Consider the following 17,354-nt stretch of genomic DNA (forward strand, 5'->3'; position numbering starts at 1 on the left):
AGCTTTTGTATTCTTATCTTGGTAGATGTTTTTCTGCAACATACACACCTGCATGCCAGCCTATTTCATTGCCGTGCAGTAAGATCTTGAATAAAAAATGTCTATCACATTCGGGTAAATACTGAATGATGATGTAAAACGCAGAATTGAACAATTTAAAAATCAACCCAAAAAATCCCTTCTGTGCAGGAAACATCAATTCAATGACTTTCTTAAACTCAGTGTATTTTAAAGAGATGGCCGATAATGGCTTTTTTGCCAATATTCCGATATTGTTCAACTCTTAATCACCGATTCCGATATCAACCCATACCGATATGTACCGTATTTTTCGGACTATAAGTCGCAGTTTTTTTCATAGTTTGGCCGGTGTTGCGACTTATACTCAGGAGCGACTTATGTTTGAAATTATTAATACAATACCGTAATACAGGGGTCACCAACATGGTGCCCGCGGGCACCAGGTCGCCCGTAAGGACCAGATGAGTCGCCCGCTGGCCTGTTCTAAAAATAGCTCAAATAGCAGCACTTACCAGTGAGCTGCCTCTATTTTTTAAATTGTATTTATTTACTAGCAAGCTGGTCTCGCTTTGATCGACATTTTTAGTTCTAAGAGAGACAAAACTCAAATAGAATTTGAAAATCCAAGAAACATTTTTAAAGACTTGGTCTTCACTTGTTTAAATAAATTCATTTATTTTTTTACTTTGCTTCTTATAACTTTCAGAAAGACAATTTTAGAGAAAAAATACAACCTTAAAAATGATTTTAGGATTTTTAAACACATATACCTTTTTACCTTTTAAATTCCTTCCTCTTCTTTCCTGACAATTTAAATCAATGTTCAAGTAATTTTTTAAAATTTTTTATTGTAAAGAATAATAAATACATTTTAATTTATTTCTTCATTTTAGCTTCTGTGTTTTCGACAAAGAATATTTGTGAAATATTTCTTCAAACTTATTATGATTAAAATTCCAAAAAATTCTTCTGGCAAATCTAGAAAATCTGTAGAATCAAATTTAAATCTTATTTCAAAGTGGGTTTTAACCTATTTAAAACATGTAATCAAAATTAAAAAAATGAATCTTAATCAGGAAAAATTACTAATGATGTTCCATAAATACATTTTTAATTTTTTTCAAAAAGATTCGAATCAGCTAGTTTTTCTATTCATTTTTTTTCGGTTGAATTTTGAATTTTAAAGAGTCGAAATTGAAGATAAACTATGTTTCAAAATTCAGTTTTAATTTTTTTCCTGTTTTGTCCTCTTTTAAACCGTACAATTAAGATTTTTTTCCATTATTTATTCTCTACAAAAAACCTTCCGTAAAAGGAAAAAACAATGTACGACGGAATGACAGAAATACCCATTTTTTTTATATATATAGATTTATTCATTAAAAGGTAAATTGAGTAAATTGGCTATTTCTGGCAATTTATTTAAGTGTGTATCAAACTGGTAGCCCTTCGCATTAATCAGTACCCAAGAAGTAGCTCTTGGTTTCAAGAAGGTTGGTGACCCCTGCCGTAATATATCAAATATATCAAATACCGTATTTCCTTAAATTGCCGTCGGGGCGCTAATTAATTTAAAACCTCTTCTCACTCCGGCGTTTACCAAAAGCTTGCGGTAAATTTAGGCCTGCGCTTATACATTTGAGTGTGATGTAAGGATACCATCATGAAAAGCACATTTAATTAAAAAAAAGGTTATTATCCTTCTGATCAAAAGCATCGACAACTTGTTTATAGAAGTTTTCCTTATCTTTCTTCAGTTTTAAAAGTCTCTCTGTCTCGATGGAGATCTTCCCTTATTACCTCCTGCTTCGATTGAAAGTCCAGTTTAGAAAACTTGTTTAATTTTAGATATGTAGTCCTCCATGTTAAAAGTGCAAGCGAGAGGAAAAAATAAACGATCGCTGCTCACTCTTGTTGCTTGTTGTCACTTCTTCTGCAGCCGAGTAGTCGCAAGAAGGATCACTAGCGCCCTCTACCACCAGGAGGCGGGAGTCATTTAATGACTCATATTTGACACACGCAGCTACGGTATATTAATAAAACATAGCTGCTTACTGTTCTTTTTAGCATATTCAATAGCTTGGACCTTAAATCCTACTGAATAGCTCTTAATCTTCTTCCCTTTCTGCGATTTGAAATTAATGAAATCAGCCTCCTCCATTTTGAAAGGATGACAGGTGAAGTGTCACTTGTGACGTGACGAGTTTGACCCAGTGGAAATTCTAGGCATATGCTAATTATTTGGCGAAACGAGTTTGACCCGGCGGAAATTGTAGACATGCGCTAATAAAAATATTTTGCGAAATGAGTTTGACCCAGCGTTAATCCTGAGCCGGCGGTAATGCTAAGCATGCGCTAATTATTTTGCGAAACGAGTTTGACCCGGCAGTAATTCTAGGCAGGCGCATACTATATACCCGGCTACAACTCAAGGAAATACGGTAAATGATTATCGATATCGATCAGTATAACACAACTTAGATCGTGATACTGTTTTCAGACGTATTACCCAGCCATACACCATAACCATAATTAAACTTCAAAATATTATTTTAAAAAAGAAAAAAGATTTAAACAAAGAAGAAAAAATGACTTAGAAAAAAATAAAAACAAGCATTCCAAAGTACGCCTGATCAAGTGATACTTCCCAAACACTCTTGTATTCACCCAGAGATTTGTAGGACCTTCAAAGACCAATGTCAAATATCGCTAACAAATCAGCAGGGTGGGCTTCTATGCATCTGCAATCCCCTGATATTCACGTACGATCCTACGCTTCCATTTTCTTTCCAGGAAGTTGACCTCTAAACCACAAGGATGTCACTCACTCATTTGGTTCCACAAACGTGGAAAGGTTTGGCTGCAAATGTATCCAATTGTCACGGTGGGATGACGGGTGATGATGGCACATGGACAACAGAGTGCTGCTTGTCAAAGAAGGGAGAAGGGGGGGGGGGGGGGGGGGGGTACTCACAGCTTGATACAATCTGGGATGGACACGTACTCCATGGGGACCGACTCTGCCAGGTCTGTCAGGCTGTACACGTACTTGATTTTCTGACTAAATTTGGTGCTGTAAAAAAGTCCCGAGTTATAAAAGCAAGAACTGATGAAGAATGTGCATGGTCTCTCTCTTACCTAATGAAAGGTTTAGTGAGTGCCAACACGGTGCGAATGAACCAAGAGGGATGGACGATTATCAACGACTTTAGGTTCTTCCTTAACCTGGAAGACAGCAAGTTATTATACCTACATTTTAGGACACCATATTGTTATGGTACAAACCCTGTTTCCATATGAGTTGGGAAACTGTTAGATGTAAATATAAACAAAATACAATGATTTGCAAATCATTTTCAACCCATATTCAGTTGAATATGCTACAAAGACAACATATTTGATGTTCAAACTCATAAACATTTTTTTTTGCAAATAATCATTAACCTTAGAATTTGATGCCAGCAACACCTGACAAAGAAGTTGGGAAAGGTGGCAATAAATACTGATAAAGTTGAGGAATGCTCATCATACACTTATTTGGAACATCCCACAGGTGTGCAGGCTAATTGGGAACAGGTGGGTGCCATGATTGGGTATAAAAACAGCTTCCCAAAAAATGCTCAGTCTTTCACAAGAAAGGATGGGGGGAGGTACACCCCTTTCTCCACAACTGCGTGAGCAAATAGTCAAACAGTTTAAGAACAACATTTCTCAAAGTGCAATTGTAAGAAATTTAGGGGTTTCAACATCTACGGTCCATAATATCATCAAAAGGTTCAGAGAATCTTGAGAAATCACTCCACGTAAGCGGCATGGCCGGAAACCAACATTAAATGACCGTGACCTTTGATCTCTCAGAGGCACTATATGAAAAACCGACATCAATCTCTAAAGGATATCACCACATGGGCTCAGGAACACTTCAGAAAACCACTGTCACTAAATACAGTTCGTCGCTACATCTGTAATTGCAAGTTTAAGCTCTACTATGCAAAGCAAAAGCCTTTTGTCAACAACATCCAGAAACGCCGCTGGCTTCTCTAGACCCGAGATCATCCAAGATGGACTGACGCAACGTGGAAAAGTGTTCTGTGGTCTGACGAGTCCACATTTCAAATTGTTTTTGGAAATATTCGACACTGTGTCATCCGGACCAGAGGGGAAGCGAACCAACCAGACCGTTATCGACGCAAAGTTCAAAAGCCAGCATCTGTGATGGTATGGGGGTGCATTAGTGCCCAAGGCATGGGTAATTTACACATCTGTGAAGGCACCATTAATGCAGAAAGGTACATACAGGTTTTGGAACAACATATGCTGCCATCTGAGCGCCGTCTTTTTCATGGACACCCCTGCTTATTTAAGCAAAACAATGCCCAGCCACATTCAACACGTGTTACAACAGCGTGGCTTCGTAAAAAAAGAGTGCGGGTACTTTCCTGGCCCGCCTGCATTCCAGACCTGTCTCCCATCGAAAATGTGTGGAGCATTATGAAGCGTAAAATACGACAGAAGCTCTACATAAAACAAGAATGGGAAAGAATTCCACTTTCAAAGCTTCAACAATTAGTTTCCTCAGTTCCCAAACGTTTATTGAGTGTTGTTAAAAGAAAAGGTGATGTAACACAGTGGTGAACATGCCCTTTCCCAACTACTTTGGCACCTGTTGCAGCCATGAAATTTTAAGTTAATTATCATTTGCTAAATAAAAAAATGTATGAGTTTGAACATCAAATATGTTGTCTTTGTAGCATATTCAACTGAATATGGGTTGAAAAGGATTTGCAAATCATTGTATTCTGTTTATATTTACATCTAACACAATTTCCCAACACATGGAAACGGGGGTTGGAAGTTAAAGTGACAATCACCTTCTGTCAATCTGCTGATAACATTTTCTGAGCCAGCCGACTGTCGGCATCTTTTTCCGAGAGGTTGCCCCGTTGAGATAGACAATCATGTAGTTCTCTGCCACCAGAAGCTCCAGTGTGCCGATGACATACCTGCCAGAGTTTCCTTCCATTAGCCGCAGTTATGAAAGGGTCTCTCACGAGGCAGATAGACACTTACTTGAATAAATTGTCCATGATGTATCTGTAATTTGGTTGACTGCTCTCAGGCATGAAGCACACAGCAAAGACAATTATGGCATTCAAGCCGTCGCCATAGTAACCTGCAGGGGAAACATCACAGTCAATACCATCACTTAGTGTCTACTATTGAAAAGCCTGCTTGTTTCCCTTTTAAATTGTGTGCATTCGCAAGGAACAAATATTTATGGACGTGTACATGTGCCAATGTAACGAGCACCAAATCTTCCAAATATTATACAGCACAGTCGCCGTTTAAAGGGGAACATTATCACCAGACCTATGCAAGCGTCAATATATACCTTGATGGTGCAGAAAAAAGACCATATATTTTTTTAACCGATTTCCGAACTCTAAATGGGTGAATTTTGGCGAATTAAACGCCTTTCTGTTTATCGCTCTGGAGGGGATGACGTCAGAATGTGACGTCGCCGAGGTAATACAGCCGCTATTTTCATTTTCAACACATTGTAAACATTGGGTCTCAGCTCTGTTATTTTCCGTTTTTTCGACTATTTTTTGAAACTTTGGAGACATCATGCCCTGTCGGTGTGTTGTCGGAGGGTGTAACAACACTAACAGGGAGGGATTCAAGTTGCACCACTGGCCCGAAGATGCGAAAGTGTCTGCCGCCAGACCCCCATTACATTTGACCGGCGATGCTAAGGCAGACATGGCACAGAGATGTATGGATAACCTGCAGATGCATTTGCAATGATAAAGTCAACGAAATCACAAAGGTGAGTTTTGTTGATGTTGACTTATGTGCTAATCAGACATATTTGGTCGCGGCGTGACTGCCAGTTATTCGATGCTAACATGCTATGCTAATCGACGCTAACATGCTATTTACCGGCGGCGCTAAAGCAGACATAGCACAGAGATGTATGGATAACCTGCAGATGCATTTGTAACGATAAAGTCACAGAAATCACAAAAGTGAGTTTTGTTGATGTTGACTGCCAGCTAATCGATGCTAACATGCTACGCTAATCGATGCTAACATGCTATTTACCGGCGGTGCTAAAGCAGACATGGCACAGAGATGTATGGATAACCTGCAGATGCATTTGCAACTATATTACGTTTCCTTCCACCCACATTTAATGCGAAAAAAACACTTACCAATCGACGAATTTAAGTTGCTCCAGTGTCACAAGATGCGAAAGTCCTGATCGTTTGGTCCGCACATTTTACCGGCGATGCTAAGGCAGCTATTCGGCCATGCTATGGCTATGAATAGCGTCAATAGCTATTCGCTCAATAGCTTCAGTTTCTTCTTCAATACTTTCATACTCCAACCATCCGTTTCAAAACATGTGTAATCTGTTGAATCGCTTAAGCCGCTGAAATCCGAGTCTGAATCCGAGGTAATGTCGCTATATCTTGTTGTGCTATTCGCCATTGTTTGTTTACATTGGCAGCACTGTATGACGTCACAGGGAAATGGATAGTGGCATCGCAAATAGCGAAAATCAAGCACTTTAAAGCTTTTTTTAGGGATATTCGGAGACCGGTAAAATTTTTAAAAAAACTTCAAAAAATACAACAAACCACAGGGAACTGATTTTTATTGTTTTTAACCCTTTTGAAATTGTGATAATGTTCCCCTTTAAAGCGTATTCCACAATTTTATGGTTTTAAACCACATCCGGGGAAATACACTTTTCAATCTGGCCCGCCGGACATTCCCTAATATTTTTTTAGAGCTTTAAGATGGAAAGTGTAGCTGCCATTATGATTTGCAGTCATGTTTTCTAATGACCATAAGTCTTCAACTATACAACACATTTCAATAGTTGGAATCTGCACTTTTGCATGATATTTTAGTGAGTAGTGTTGTCCTGATACCAATATTATTTTGATACTTTTTGGTACTTTTCTAAATAAAGGGGACTAGAAAAAATTGCATTATTGGCTTTATTTTAACAAAAAATCTTAGGGTAAATATTTATTTATAATCAAGCTATGAAAATATTTGATTTATAAATAATAATACCTACTCTGCTGAAATTAATTTAACACGGCCATGTCCGGAACCAATTAACAGCAATAAACGAGGGCGACTGTATTCTTCCGTTGCTATGGAGACAAGCATACGAAACATCTGGTGGACCATTAATTTAAGTCAGATTGGGGGCCAAAGAGAGAAAGTTCTACGCCCAAGTGGGCCAGACTGGTAAAAATCACGGCACGATAACGTAAAAATAAAGACAACTTCAGATTGTTTTCTTTGTTTAAAAATAGAACAAGCACATTCTGAAAATGTACAAATCAGGATGTTGTTTTTTTACACTTCCATGTTGCGGTTAATAGTATTTTACCTTTATTCCTCATTATTTATACTTTCTGAATAAATTATGTGATAATGTTAATCAGTCAACTCATTGGTGTTCATTTTAAAATCCATCAAGATAAAAATGAAATATAAAACATATTACAGAATGTTTTTTTAATGTAATTTGCTTATTTTCCTCGACTGATGTCCTGTGATTTTTTTTTTTTTTTTTACATATTTAGCATCATCTACAAAGATGCAAATAATTGCTATTGCGACATCTAGCGGACACATTTAGAGTTTCTGTCATTCAAAAATTTCGGCTCACTTCATACTTGGCAAACTCTTCCCGCGGGCCGGATAAAACCTCTTTGCGGGCCTTATCCGGCCCACGGGCCTTACGTTTGACACCCCTGTGTTAAGTGATTAGTCCAGATTCTGCCTCTGGAATACCATCCCACAGCTGTGTGTGACCAGCATGCATGGTGTGTACTAGTGTTGTACAATATACTGGTAATAGTATAGTATAGCGGTACTAGTCATTCAAAACCGTTACTAAACTCCGTTTGAAAAGTACCGGTTTCCAGGGCATGACGGCGCGTCGTCACGTTGTGACAACCAGCAGAGGAGCATGTTCGGCAGCGCACAATCACAGAGTACTTACAAGCAGACACAGTGTGTAGACAGAAAAGGGAGAACAGACGCATTTTGGTCTAAAAACTGACTATAAAGGTGAAGTTATAACACTGAAACACCCTCAGGAAAAGGTGCTTTAAGACATGGCTAGCTAGCTAGCGGCTAACATCCACCCACTAATCCTCGCCTCCATGGCGACAAATAGAGTAAGTTTCTTACAAGTATCATTATCACTGCAGGACGAGGAATAGCTAAACATACTTCACTACACACTGTAGGAGAATACAATATCTCACCGCCGTCACAATGTAAACAAACGACACCTGACATCCACTGTAATGATATCAAGTACAATAGCGTATCTAATACATACTATTATGATTACATTGATATTTCTTATCGTCACAAAATCACAAATCTAATAATCCATTTTTACAGCTTGTCCCTCATAATATAGACAAAATATTAGGTGTATAAATGACACAATATGTTACTGCATATGTCAGCAGACTAATTGGGTACTTTTCATCAATCAATGTTTATTTATAAAGCCCCAAATCACGAGTGTCTCAAAGGGCTGCACAAGCCACAACAACATCTTCGGTTCAAATCTCACATCAGGGCAAGGAAAAACTTAGCCCAATGGGACAAGAGAAACCTTAGAGAGGACCGCCCCTAGGGCGTCCGGTGCAATGGACATCGAGTGGATCTAGCATAATATTGTGAGAGTCCAGTCCATAGTGGATCTAACATAATAGTGTGAGAGTCCAGTCCATAGTGGATCTAACATAATAGTGTGAGAGTCCGGTCCACAGTGGATCTAACATAATAGTAAAAGAGTCCAGTCCATAGTGGAGCTAACATAATAGTGTGAGAGTCCAGTCCATAGTGGATCTAACATAGAAGTGTGAGAATCCAGTCCATAGTGGTTCTAAAATAATATTGTGAGTCCAGTCCATAGTGGATCTAAAATAATAGTGAGAGTCCAGTCCATAGTGGATCTAACATAATAGTGTGAGAGTCCAGTCCATAGTGGATCTAACATAATAGTGAGAGTCCAGTCCATAGTGGATCTAACATAATTGTAAAAGAGTCCAGTCCATAGTGGATCTAACATAATAGTGTGAGAGTCCAGTCCATAGTGGATCTAACATAATAGTGAGAGTCCAGTCCATAGTGGATCCAACATAGAAGTGTGAGAATCCAGTCCATAGTGGTTCTAAAATAATATTGTGAGAGTCCAGTCCATAGTGGATCTAACATAATAGTGTGAGAGTCCAGTCCATAGTGGATCTAACATAATAGTGTGAGAGTCCGGTCCACAGTGGATCTAACATAATAGTAAAAGAGTCCAGTCCATAGTGGAGCTAACATAATAGTGTGAGAGTCCAGTCCATAGTGGATCTAACATAATAGTGAGAGTCCAGTCCATAGTGGATCTAACATAATAGTGAGAGTCCAGTCCGTAGTGGATCTAACATAGGAAGTGAGAATCCAGTCCATAGTGGTTCTAAAATAATATTGTGAGAGTCCAGTCCCTAGTGGATCTAAAATAATAGTGAGAGTCCAGTCCATAGTGGATCTAACATAATAGTGTGAGAGTCCAGTCCATAGTGGATCTAACATAATAGTGAGAGTCCAGTCCATAGTGGATCTAACATAATAGTGAGAGTCCAGTCCATAGTGGATCTAAAATAATATTGTGAGAGTCCAGTCCATAGTGGATCTAACATAATAGTGAGAGTCCAGTCCATAGTGGATCCAACATAATAGTGAGAGTCCAGTCCATAGTGGTTCTAACATAATAGTGAGAGTCCAGTCCATAGTGGTTCTAACACAATAGTGTGAGAGTCCAGTCCATAGTGGATCTAACATAATAGTGAGAGTCCAGTCCATAGTGGATCTAACATAGAAGTGTGAGAGTCCAGTCCATAGTGGATCTAAAATAATATTGTGAGAGCCCAGTCCATAGTGGATCTAACATAATAGTGAGAGTCCAGTCCATAGTGGATCTGACATAATAGTGAGAGTCCAGTCCATGGTGGATCTAACATAGAAGTGTGAGAGTCCAGTCCATAGTGGATCTAAAATAATATTGTGAGAGCCCAGTCCGTAGTGGATCTAACATAATAGTGAGAGTCCAGTCCATAGTGGATCTAACATAGAAGTGTGAGAATCCAGTCCATAGTGGTTCTAAAATAATATTGTGAGAGTCCAGTCCATAGTGGATCTAAAATAATAGTGAGAGTCCAGTCCATAGTGGATCTAACATAATAGTGTGAGAGTCCAGTCCATAGTGGATCTAACATAATAGTGAGAGTCCAGTCCATAGTGGATCTAACATAATTGTAAAAGAGTCCAGTCTATAGTGGATCTAACATAATAGTGTGAGTCCAGTCCATAGTGGATCTAACATAATAGTGAGAGTCCAGTCCATAGTGGATCTAACATAATTGTAAAAGAGTCCAGTCCATAGTGGATCTAACATAATAGTGTGAGAGTCCAGTCCATAGTGGATCTAACATAATAGTGAGAGTCCAGTCCATAGTGGATCCAACATAGAAGTGTGAGAATCCAGTCCATAGTGGTTCTAAAATAATATTGTGAGAGTCCAGTCCATAGTGGATCTAACATAATAGTGTGAGAGTCCAGTCCATAGTGGATCTAACATAATAGTGTGAGAGTCCGGTCCACAGTGGATCTAACATAATAGTAAAAGAGTCCAGTCCATAGTGGAGCTAACATAATAGTGTGAGAGTCCAGTCCATAGTGGATCTAACATAATAGTGAGAGTCCAGTCCATAGTGGATCCAACATAATAGTGAGAGTCCAGTCCATAGTGGATCTAACATAGGAAGTGAGAATCCAGTCCATAGTGGTTCTAAAATAATATTGTGAGAGTCCAGTCCCTAGTGGATCTAAAATAATAGTGAGAGTCCAGTCCATAGTGGATCTAACATAATAGTGTGAGAGTCCAGTCCATAGTGGATCTAACATAATAGTGAGAGTCCAGTCCATAGTGGATCTAACATAATAGTGAGAGTCCAGTCCATAGTGGATCTAAAATAATATTGTGAGAGTCCAGTCCATAGTGGATCTAACATAATAGTGAGAGTCCAGTCCATAGTGGATCCAACATAATAGTGAGAGTCCAGTTCATAGTGGTTCTAACATAATAGTGAGAGTCCAGTCCATAGTGGTTCTAACATAGAAGTGTGAGAGTCCAGTCCATAGTGGATCTAAAATAATATTGTGAGAGCCCAGTCCGTAGTGGATCTAACATAATAGTGAGAGTCCAGTCCATAGTGGATCTAACATAGAAGTGTGAGAATCCAGTCCATAGTGGTTCTAAAATAATATTGTGAGAGTCCAGTCCATAGTGGATCTGACATAATAGTGAGAGTCCAGTCCATAGTGGATCTAACATACAAGTGTGAGAGTCCAGTCCATAGTGGATCTAAAATAATATTGTGAGAGCCCAGTCCGTAGTGGATCTAACATAATAGTGAGAGTCCAGTCCATAGTGGATCTGACATAATAGTGAGAGTCCAGTCCATAGTGGATCTAACATAGAAGTGTGAGAATCCAGTCCATAGTGGTTCTAAAATAATATTGTGAGAGTCCAGTCCATAGTGGATCTAAAATAATAGTGAGAGTCCAGTCCATAGTGGATCTAACATAATAGTGTGAGAGTCCAGTCCATAGTGGATCTAACATAATAGTGAGAGTCCAGTCCATAGTGGATCTAACATAATTGTAAAAGAGTCCAGTCTATAGTGGATCTAACATAATAGTGTGAGTCCAGTCCATAGTGGATCCAACATAGAAGTGTGAGAATCCAGTCCATAGTGGTTCTAAAATAATATTGTGAGAGTCCAGTCCATAGTGGATCTAACATAATAGTGTGAGAGTCCAGTCCATAGTGAATCTAACATAATAGTGAGAGTCCAGTCCATAGTGGATCTAACATAATAGTGAGAGTCCAGTCCATAGTGGATCTAAAATAATATTGTGAGAGTCCAGTCCATAGTGGATCTAACATAATAGTGAGAGTCCAGTCCATAGTGGATCTAACATAATAGTGAGAGTCCAGTCCATAGTGGATCTGACATAATAGTGAGAGTCCAGTCCATAGTGGATCCAACATAATAGTGAGAGTCCAGTCCATAGTGGTTCTAACATAATAGTGAGAGTCCAGTCCATAGTGGTTCTAACACAATAGTGTGAGAGTCCAGTCCATAGTGGATCTAACATAATAGTGAGAGTCCAGTCCATAGTGGATCTAACGTAGAAGTGTGAGAGTCCAGTCCATAGTGGATCTAAAATAATATTGTGAGAGCCCAGTCCATAGTGGATCTAACATAATAGTGAGAGTCCAGTCCATAGTGGATCTGACATAATAGTGAGAGTCCAGTCCATAGTGGATCTAACATAATAGTGAGAGTCCAGTCCATAGTGGATCTGACATAATAGTGAGAGTCCAGTCCATAGTGGATCTGACGTAATAGTAAGAGTCCAGTCCATAGTGGATCTAAGATAATATAGTGAGAGTCCAGTCCATAGTGGCTCTAACATAATAGTGAGAGTCCAGTCCATAGTGGATCTAACATAATAGTGAGAGTCCGGTCCATAGTGGATCCAACATAATAGTGAGAGTCCAGTCCATAGTGGATCTAACATAATAGTGAGAGTGCGGTCCCTAGTGGATCTAACATAATAGTGAGAGTAAAGACAAGTTGTCTGGTCTGTTCACTATTTTATTTAAGGTCTAAATTACAATAATAAACATATATTTAATGTACCCTAAGATTATTTGTTCAAATAAAGCCAATAATGCCATTTTTATGGTCCCTTTTATTAAAAAAGTATCAAAAGGTATTGAAAAGTATCAAAATACATTTTGGTTGGTACTAAAATATTGGTATTGGGACAATCCTAGCGTGTACTGTATATCCAATACATTTTGATCTGTTGTTGTTAGTAATAGGACTTTAATCATGCAATCTACAAAATAAAACTAGGAGTGCCGCTGTTAGAATATGTCCTTGACACTGACCTCCATGGCTTATAACTCGCTTGTACGGGTCAATGGCCGTCATGTCCACCCTGTGCTCCTGGTCCCCGATGCGAAACACCCTCCAGCGTCTGCCCTCCTCCCTTTCCTCTGAGGCAGAGTACTGCTGGACTGACTCCACACCCTTCTCCAGTAGTTCTGTGGATTTAGGCTTTGGGAGATCATCTGGGAGAGAAAAAGGGGAATCACAAGGGAGTCATTTTGTATTTTGCATACACGAATGCTAAATTTCCTTGAATTGCCGCCGGGTATATAGTATGTGCCTGTCTAGAATTACTGCCGGGTCAAACCCGTTTCGCAAAATTATTAGCGCATGCTTAGCATTACTGCCGGGTCAAACTCGTTTCGCAAAATATTATTTTTATTAGCGCATGTCTAGAATTTCTGCCGGGTCAAACTCGTTTCGTAAAATAATTAGCATATGCCTAGAATTTCCGCCGGATCAAACTCGTCACTTCACAATTGACACTTCAGCTGTCATCATTTTCAAAATGGAGGAGGCTGATTTCAATCATTTGAAATCGCATAAAGGGAAGAAGATTAAGAGCTATTCAGTAGGATTTAAGGTCCAAGCTATTGAATATGCTAAAAAGAACAGTAAGCAGCTATGTTTTATTAATATACCGTAGCTGCGTGTGTCAAATATGAGTCATTAAATGACTCCCGCCTCCTGGTGGTAGAGGGCGCTAGTGATCCTTCTTGCGACTACTCGGCTGCAGAAGAAGTGACAACAAGCAGCAATAGTTTTTTTTTTCCTCTCGCTTGCACTTTTAACATGGAGGATTACATATCTGAAATAAAACAATTTTCTAAACTGGACTTTCAATCGAAGCAGGAGGTAATAAAGAAGATCTCCATCGAGACAGAGAGACTTTTAAAACTAAAGAAAGATAAGGAAGACTTCTATAAACAAGTTATCGATGCTTTTGATCAGAAGGAGTCGCGCATGGACTTCATTTATAAGTAAAGGTAAGACCATAATAACGTTTTTTAATTGAATGTGCTTTTCAATGGTATCCTTACATCACACTCAAATTTACAAGCGCAGGCCTAAATTTACCGCATGCTTTTGGTAAACGCCGGAGTGAGAAGAGGTTTTAAATTAATTAGCGCCCTGGCGGCAAATCAAGGAAATACGGTAAATGATTACTCCAGCATGTGTTGGACTGATCATTACAGTAGACATGCTGCATCTATCTCAATTACAAATATACCACATTTCCTTATATGATGGCAGTATTCCTTTAAATTGAATTGCAGATGGAGGTTTTTATTTAAGTTTCTGTTAAATAATAGTTAGCAATGCTAGCTAACTGGAGTTCTAAACTAGGAAAACAGACTATTTTAGGGAATTGCAAAAGTGAGAACCACAGCAGACTGGGAAAAATGAACAGTAAACTTTCACCACATTGTGGAGCGGATGATGCATCACACCACTCCTTAATTCCACTAAAGTGGAGGTCATTATATGAGGAAATGCAGAAAATCTCTTCATTTGCAACCTGCATAGCTCACATTTTCATGTGCATGGATATAGAGTGGATGATCTGGGAATGTCACAGTGAAATAACAGAAATGAACAAACTGCAGAAAGCAAAGAATCATCAACAGCGGAAAAATAACCTTGATGATTTAAATATTTGAGGGATTAAGGATTAGCCGTATTTATATTTACGCTGTACTTACGCTTGACAAGTAGACTAATAAACCATACTAATCTGAGCGTGAACTTTTTATTTGATGTCTTGGCTTTTTACAAGAAACTACAGAGATAAACATGTGTTTATTTGGAGCTGTATGCAAAGATTACTAATACAGTGTGTAAACCAGACCTGGGCAAATTAAGGACCGGGGGCCGCATGTAGCCTGTTAGACTTTTCAATCTGGCCCGCCGGACATTAACACATTATTTTTTTTAGATCTTTAAGATGTAAAGTGTAGCTGCCATTATGATGTGCAGTGATATTTTCTAATGACCGCAAGTCTTCAACTATACTGTATTTTTCGGAGTATAAACCGCCCCGGAGTATAAGTCGCACCTGCCGAAATTGCATAATAAAGAAGGAAAAAACATATATCAGTCACACTGGGGAATAAGTCGCATTTTTGGGGGAAATTTAATTGATAAAACCCAACACCAAGAATAGACATTTGAAAGGCAATTTAAAATAAATAAAGAATAGTGAACAACAGGCTGAATAATTGCCTGGTATGTTAACCGAACATATTATGGTAAGAGTCATTCAAATAACTATAACATATAGAACATGCCATACCTTTACCAAACAATTTGTCACTCCTAATTGATAAATCCCATGAAATCTTATACGCCTAGTCTCTTACGTGAATGAGCTAAATAATAATATTTGATATTTTACGGTAATGTCTTAATAATTTCACACATAAGTCTCAGCCCCGGTCAAACTATGAAAAAAAACTGCGACTAATAGTCTGAAAAATACGGTACTAAGTATTTTAATGGTTGGAATCTGCGCTTTTGCATGATATACTTGTTACCATGGCAGGGGTTGGGAACCTTTTTGGCTGAGGGAGCCATAAAAGCCAAATACTTTAAAACGTATTTCCGTGAGAGCCATTTCATATTTTTTAACACTGAACACAACCAAATGGCGTGCATTTTTTAAGTAAGACCAACATTTTTAGAGTATAATAAGTCTCTAATTCTTTTGAATAACATTGTTATTTCTTGAACAGGTGCGGTAGAAACGGATGGATGGATTAAAATGCATGAAAATGTTTAATATTTTGAACGTTAATTTTAACATCGTGATTACCAGCGGAATTATTCTTTACTTATCGTGTTAAGCAATGTCAGCTAAGATTTATCTGAGAGCCAGATGCAGTCATCAAAAGAGCCACATTTGGCTCTAGAGCCATAGGTTCCCTACCCCTGTACTATGGTAATCGACTTAGTTTAGTAATCAAATTAGTTACTATGGTAATCTAATTAGTTACTATGCTAATCTAAATCACAGCAGCTCGGCAGTGTGGGTGGGGAGCGTTTCCACAGAGCGTCAGCCTGAAATGCGGGGTAACACTTTAGTACGAGGAACATAATCCCCATTAATTAGTTGCTTATTAAAGTAAGAAAGGCTTAATTTAGAGTTATTTGGACACTAGGGGTGGACGTGTGGTCAGAACCTAGCCCGGGCTAGGTCATAGACAGGCCATACGTCCTCTTTTCCCCGGACATGTCTTCTTTTGCGGAGCTGTCAGGGCGGAGTTTCTTAAATGCCTCAAATGTCTGGCATTTTGAGTATTATTTGCACAACGTGCAGTATGCTACTTAATATGTCCGTGTGGAAATTCGTTCCGTACACCTCCGCACCGAACCGGAAACCCCGTACCGAAACGGTTGGATAAAATACCCGAATCGTTACACTCTAAGTGAATATGTGTTCCCCGTTCTAAAGTGTTACCAAATGCGGTTGTCCGGAGAAGGAGATTTTTACAACAAAGTTCTAAAGCTTAGTGATATATCTGATTGTAAGTGGGGTTTTTTTACCCTTCGCGTTCATATTTTGCTGTGATTGTTGCATTTTTGTTGATTGTAAAATATGCCGATCGAGAGGGGGTGTGTATGTTGTCAATATTCAGTGTTTTATCCTTCATAGTTAATACTGTAAATCCCACATTCTTTATTTTCATGTACATTCTGGGTGTCTCATTCAGTAAAAAAATGTAAATTTTTTTTTTTTTTTTTAAGGCGGTCTGTCATCTAGGGGTGTAACGGTACGTGTATTTGTTATGAACCGTTTCGCTACAGGGGTTTCAGTTCGGTGCGGGGGTGAACTGAACCAGTTTCCAGACGGACATATTAAGTAAGTAGCGTAAACAATACTCAAAGTGCTGGACATTTGAGGCATTTAAGAAACTCCGCCCTGACAGCCCCGCAAAAGAGGACGTATGGTCAGTCTATCCTAGCCCGATCGCTGCTAGCACCGAACATGTCCTCTTTTGCTAGCATGCTAGCAGGACCCGGGCTAGGATAGACTGACCATACGTCCTCTTTTGCGGGGCTGTCAGGGCGGAGTTTCTTAAATGCCTCAAATGTCCGGCATTTTAAGTTATGGTTGCGTGTGTTTTCAATGTACGTTCAGGGTTTATAAGGGGTTTAAAACTAAACACATTGTTCGCGCAACAGCAGCATTCGTGAGGGAGGGGCAGAGAGCAAGAGAGTTATGATAAACGCGCATGCGTCGCCAGGCACTGCTTTTTATCCAAAGATTTATTT

General features: G+C 38.9%; 2 protein-coding genes across 5 annotated transcripts in view; one reads left to right on the forward strand and one right to left on the reverse strand.

Moving 5' to 3' along the window:
- Positions 1–17,354, forward strand: part of gcnt3 (glucosaminyl (N-acetyl) transferase 3, mucin type) — a 45,497-nt gene that overhangs the window by 21,591 nt on the left and 6,552 nt on the right. For 2 of the 3 annotated variants that reach the window (XM_061916940.1, XM_061916941.1), the window contains one exon: positions 2,815–2,955. The exons of the other annotated variant lie outside the window; for it this stretch is intronic. In XM_061916940.1, the coding sequence (XP_061772924.1) occupies positions 2,815–2,914 (100 nt within the window). In that variant the 3' untranslated portion in view covers positions 2,915–2,955. Of the gene's footprint in view, positions 1–2,814; positions 2,956–17,354 lie in introns of those variants that run through there. 3 annotated transcript variants of the gene reach the window in all.
- Positions 1–17,354, reverse strand: part of bnip2 (BCL2 interacting protein 2) — a 43,070-nt gene that overhangs the window by 3,550 nt on the left and 22,166 nt on the right. For both annotated transcript variants that reach the window (XM_061916943.1, XM_061916944.1), the window contains exons 5-9: positions 13,082–13,264; positions 5,092–5,194; positions 4,893–5,024; positions 3,160–3,246; positions 2,996–3,094 (exon numbers count right to left, since the gene is read on the reverse strand). In XM_061916943.1, coding sequence (XP_061772927.1) covers positions 2,996–3,094; positions 3,160–3,246; positions 4,893–5,024; positions 5,092–5,194; positions 13,082–13,264 — 604 coding nt within the window. The remainder of the gene's footprint in view (positions 1–2,995; positions 3,095–3,159; positions 3,247–4,892; positions 5,025–5,091; positions 5,195–13,081; positions 13,265–17,354) is intronic.

The sequence above is a fragment of the Nerophis ophidion genome, linkage group LG12, assembly GCF_033978795.1.
Source record: "Nerophis ophidion isolate RoL-2023_Sa linkage group LG12, RoL_Noph_v1.0, whole genome shotgun sequence".
Taxonomy (NCBI): Eukaryota; Metazoa; Chordata; class Actinopteri; order Syngnathiformes; family Syngnathidae; genus Nerophis; species Nerophis ophidion.